The sequence below is a fragment of the Penaeus japonicus genome, unplaced genomic scaffold, assembly GCF_977035675.1.
Source record: "Penaeus japonicus unplaced genomic scaffold, GWHDUDI00000001_assembly GWHDUDI00000014, whole genome shotgun sequence".
In the NCBI taxonomy this organism is placed as follows: domain Eukaryota; kingdom Metazoa; phylum Arthropoda; class Malacostraca; order Decapoda; family Penaeidae; genus Penaeus; species Penaeus japonicus.
In genome coordinates this window covers 31,131,130-31,136,129 of record NW_028234416.1, presented here as the reverse complement: position 1 = coordinate 31,136,129, position 5,000 = coordinate 31,131,130, and the positions used below count along the sequence as shown (strand labels likewise).

The window sequence follows — 5,000 nt, the reverse complement described above, 5'->3', positions numbered from 1 at the left end:
GGGGGAAGAGAGGAAAGAGGAAGGTCTGCTATTGATGCTGTTGATGCTTCTGCTCCATGTCGGGCCCTTTTATCTGCGTTAAGACAGAGGAGGCCCTTCGCGCTGTCCTCCTGGTCACGTTGGAGACATTATGCTGTCGGGACGATCGGTGGTGCTCCATTCCACCCGACTTCTTCGAGACGTCTTTCGAAGTCTTCGCCGAGGGTCTTGGAGAATGCTTCCTGCCTTTCTGCTTCCTACCTCGGCGTCGCAACGTCTCGAATTCGCTTCCTTCCTTCCTTTCTTCCTTCCTTCCTCCCTTCCGTGATTGAAGAAGGGAGGAAGCAGTAAAAAAAAAAAAAAACTATCCATCGATCCTTCGTTCCTCAGTTCGAAAGATGTGAAGCGTTTGCTCCGATACGGAATGGCGGAAGGGCGCGGAATAATCTGATGCGCGTACGTACGACGGATGCACGGAAATGTTGCAGGTGTTGCAACCATGCCGCTCATTGCAATCATTGCAGCTGATTCGCAACCAATGGTGAATTCTGAGAGAGTATGTATTATCTGCGGTGTGTGCGCAGGAATTATTGAAAGCCTCTTGGTATAATGTTCTTTTGTTGCGGGAAGAATATTCGCGCAAAAAGAGAGAAAGAAAAATGGGAAATGAGACTGGCCGAAGAGTGTTATTTGTAATGTATTTGTGATATTGTAGACATTGAGGTTAGATTCCCTGTCTAAGTTATTCTAATTATGTTCACTGTCATTACCAGGTACAGATATAGAAATATTGGAATATAATATTAAACACACACTATACACAGTTCATACATACCTACAGCACGTGTTGTAGATGTGTGTTTGTGTATGTACGTATGTATGTATATATGTATATGTATGTATATATATATATATATTTATATGTATACATCATATATATATATATATATATATATATATATATATATATATATATATACATATATATATTATAAATATATATGTGTGTGTGTGTGTATGTGTGTGTGTATGTATGTATACGTATGTATGTATGTATATCTGTCCTCCCTTCCCTCCTCCCCTCCCTCCCCTCCCTCCCCTCCCTCCTTCCTCGCCCTTCCCTCCCCTCTCTCCCTCCCTCCCTCCCTCCTCCCCTCCCTCCTTCCCATCCCTCCCCTCCCCTCCCTCTCCCTCCCCTCCCTCCCTCCTCCCTCTTCATCTCTCCATCTTTCTCACAGCACCCTTCTTCTTCTCCTCCTCCCCCGCAGCTCTACGCCGTGGACGAGCTCGCCCTGGCCGACAACGTGCGGGAGCGGTTCGTGCAGCTCTCCACCGACGACGAGACGAGGAGCTTCCTGGACAGCTGTTTCGAGCAGTCCGAGTGGGTCTTCACGCAGATCTGGCACAGCGTGGCCAAGGCGCTGCTGGGGATGTTCATGACGCAGACCTCCATTAACGGGTGAGTATTGGGCTGGGGGTTGGGGGGTTGAGGGGGGGTTGGGGGGTTGAGGGGGGGTTGGGGGTATGATGGGGGAGGGTGGGGGGGCTGGTAGGGAGTGGGGGGTGGGGGGTTGAGGGGGGGTTGGGAGGTTGGTTTGGGTTGGGGGTATGATGGGGGAGGGTGGGGGGGCTGGTAGGGAGTGGGGGTTGAGGGGGGTTGGTTGGTTAGGGTTGGGGGTATGATGGGGGAGGGTGGGGGGACTGGTAGAGAGTGGGAGGGGGGTGGGGTGGAGGGAAGTGGTTAGGGTTGGGGGTTAATTTGAGTGGGGAGGGGTTGGTTTGGGTTGGGGTGAGGGTATGAGTGGGGATAGGGAGGAGTGGATGAGGGCACGGAGGGAGGGTAGGGGTAAGGGTAGGGAGTGAGGATTTAGAGCAAGGGGTGCACGAAGGGAGGATAGGGACGGATGGGTAGACGGGATCGCGAAGATAAGGGGGGGGGAGAGGAGGAGCGAAGGGAAGGCAGCGATGGGGGGTAAGAATGGGGGAGAGGGGAAATGGATGGATGTGTGCATGATAAAGTAAAGTGATGGGCAAGGAGGGAGTGCATGCAAAAACCAGCTTTTTTTTCAAGTGCCGTGGTCGTCTTCACGGATGGGTGGGTGAGGTTGCGAACTCCTCCCCTACCGATAAGAAAGTGGGCGTACATCAGATGATGATGGCTGCCCACTATCGGCCATTAACTAATGAAATATCTTATTCCCTCGGCAAGTTCTGGTAATTTTTCGATTTTGTATTTTGTCAGTCCCTCAAATAAACACTATATGAGTAGGAATTCGCAATTGGACAAAAAGACATATATTTATTCCTGAATCCTAGTTGTAGGTAAAATTTATCTGAATGAAATATAATATTAATAAAATACAACATTAATAAGACTCTTCCTAGTGCAATTGCCATACCTCTATATCAATCAGCCTATCTATCCTTTGATTTATCTATCTATCCATCTATCTAGCTAGCTATCTAACCTTTATTTCCTTCTATTAACATTTAATACATGCACCTATAACGAGTGAGTTCACTTACTAGAACTCGCGCGGAAGAAGTAGGCGAGGAGCGGGCGGCCCTCCACTTAGCCCAAAGCGTCAAAGGTCATTTCCATCGCTCGTAAAAGAAGAAAAAAAAACGCATGCAAATCGCTCCTTGCAATTGTAATGAGGATTAAGGGCTTGCAAGTAAACGGATTAACGTGATTCTCGTGGGACGGGAGTACTTTGAGGTGGGAGGCGGGAGAGAGAGGAAGAAGGAGAAGAAGGACAGGGAGAGGGAGAGGGAGAGGCAGAAGGAGAGGGAGAGGGAGAGGGAGAGGGAGAAGGAGTAGGAAGGGTATGGCGTTTAAAGGAGGGAAATAGAAATAGGGAGAGGGAAAAGGTGAAGAGGGAGAAATGAGAGGCAAAAGGGGGAGATGGAAGGAGAAGAAAAGATTCGAGGGGAGGAAAAGGGAAGGAGAAGGAAAGATTTGGGGGGAGTAAAAGGGAAAGGGAGAAAGATTTGAGTGGAGGAAAGGGGAAAGAGAAGGAAAGATGTGAGGGGAGGGAAAGGGAGGAAGATTCAAGGGGAGGAAAGGGGAAGGGTGGAATTTTTAAGTACTCTGGGAAGGAAGGAGTTTATAGAGGGAAGTAGTTGCGAGTTTTTCCGAGATATCCCGTGAGGTTTATTGTTGCAATTGTCGTTATCATTATTGCTGTTGTTAATTTTGCAATGTTATGGCCTTCTGTTTCATTATGGGGTGTTTTTAGGTATATTGGTAGAGGGTTTAATGGTCGGAAGTTGCCCTGGGTCAGTTATATGTCTATTTATAAATATAGGAGAGGAGGTGGGTGTGTGTGTGGGGGGGGAGCGTGTGTGTGTCTGTGTTTATGTGCATTTATACATATATATGTGTGTGTGTGTGTGTATGTATGTATATATATATATATATATATATATATATATATATATATATATACATTATATGTATATATATATTCATATATATGGAGAGAGAGTATGTATGTATGTACGTATGTATTATGAATATATTTTTTTATAACCACACACAAATGAGCACACACGCACGCGCCACATATGTCCCAGGCCTCATTAGATCCTAGCACGGATTCAGTGTCTATACAACAGTAATCATACGGCTTAAATGGTGTGAGTTAACGAGCGTGATTGGCTTCGTATACCAATTAAAAAAACATATATTTACAGTTGCCTTTCATGGGTCGAAGAGTTAATGTGACCCATTCATGCTAATGATATGCATGTGCGGGGGTTTATTTGTCGATATATTTGTATATATTTTTTGTGTGGATTTAATTTTTGTGTGTGTATGTGTATGTATGTGTATGTGTATGTGCCTACGCGTCAGACAGCGTGTATTTATGTGTGTAAGGTTGTGTGCACTTACGAGAAAGTATATGCAAGTGAGCTGTTACTTCCAGTTCACCAATACAAAGAAAACGAATCAAATAACAGTAAGATGAAAAAAATACCCGAAAAAAAATAGAAAAATAGAAAATGGAAACAAGGAAAAAACAACAGGAAACAAGGAAAGGAAAAGAAAAGAAGAATCAACAAAATCACCGGGAGATATTACAACTAACCTATCCACCATCTATCCACCTATCTACCATTTATCAATCTATCCATCTATCTATCATCTATCCACCTATCCACCATCTATCAACTTATCCACCTATCTACCATTTATCAGCCTGTCCATCTATCCACCTATCCACCATTTATCAACCTATCCATCTATCAATATATCCACCTATCTACCATTTATCAACCTATCCATCTATCAATATATCCACCTATCTACCATTTATCAACCTATCCATCTATCAATATATCCACCTATCTACCATTTATCAACCTATCCATCTATCAATATATCCACCTATCTACAATTTATCAACCTATCCATCTATCAATCTATCCACCATCTATCAATCTATCCACCTATCTGCCATCTATCAACCTATCCGTTTAATTCTCTCTTCTCGTAGCCGCTGTCTCCCCGCGCGCCATCACCAGCGCCGATTCGCCGCCGTACGAGAGCGCCGGTCGCTGTTGGAGAGTCGCGGCGAGGGGGGTAGGGGTAGAGGGTGGAGGGGGAGTATGGAGGTTGAGAAGGGTTCGGGTTGGATGGGTGTGAGTGGATGGTTAGGATAGGTTATGATAAGCTAAGTTAGGTTAGGATAAGCCAGGTTAGGTTAGGTTAAGCTACGTTTGGTTAGGTTAGGTTAAGTTAGGTTTGGTTAGTTGGGGGTGGGATTAATGGAGGGGGGATTGGAGGGGGTGGGGTGTTAGTGATTGTCTCCTCGCTAAGATTTGTGATTTGCAAACTGATCATGACTGGATTCTGGATTTTTTTCCCATTTTTATGATAATTTTCTTCATATTCATCACTTTGTCTTACTCTTCACTTTCCCTGATCTCTCTCACTCCATTTCCCACTATTTATCTCTCTCTCTCTCTCTCTCTCTCTCTCTCTCTCTCTCTCTCTCTCTCTCTCTCTCTCTCATATA

General features: G+C 45.0%; 1 protein-coding gene across 1 annotated transcript in view; it reads left to right on the top strand.

The window, feature by feature from the left end:
* The window catches only part of LOC147470559 (protein-L-histidine N-pros-methyltransferase-like), a 179,268-nt gene extending 177,826 nt beyond the window's left edge, over window positions 1-1,442 (top strand). The window contains exon 2 of the mRNA XM_086544140.1: window positions 1,248-1,442. Coding sequence (XP_086400266.1) covers window positions 1,248-1,442 — 195 coding nt within the window. The remainder of the gene's footprint in view (window positions 1-1,247) is intronic.
* The last annotated feature ends 3,558 nt before the right edge of the window (window positions 1,443-5,000 follow it).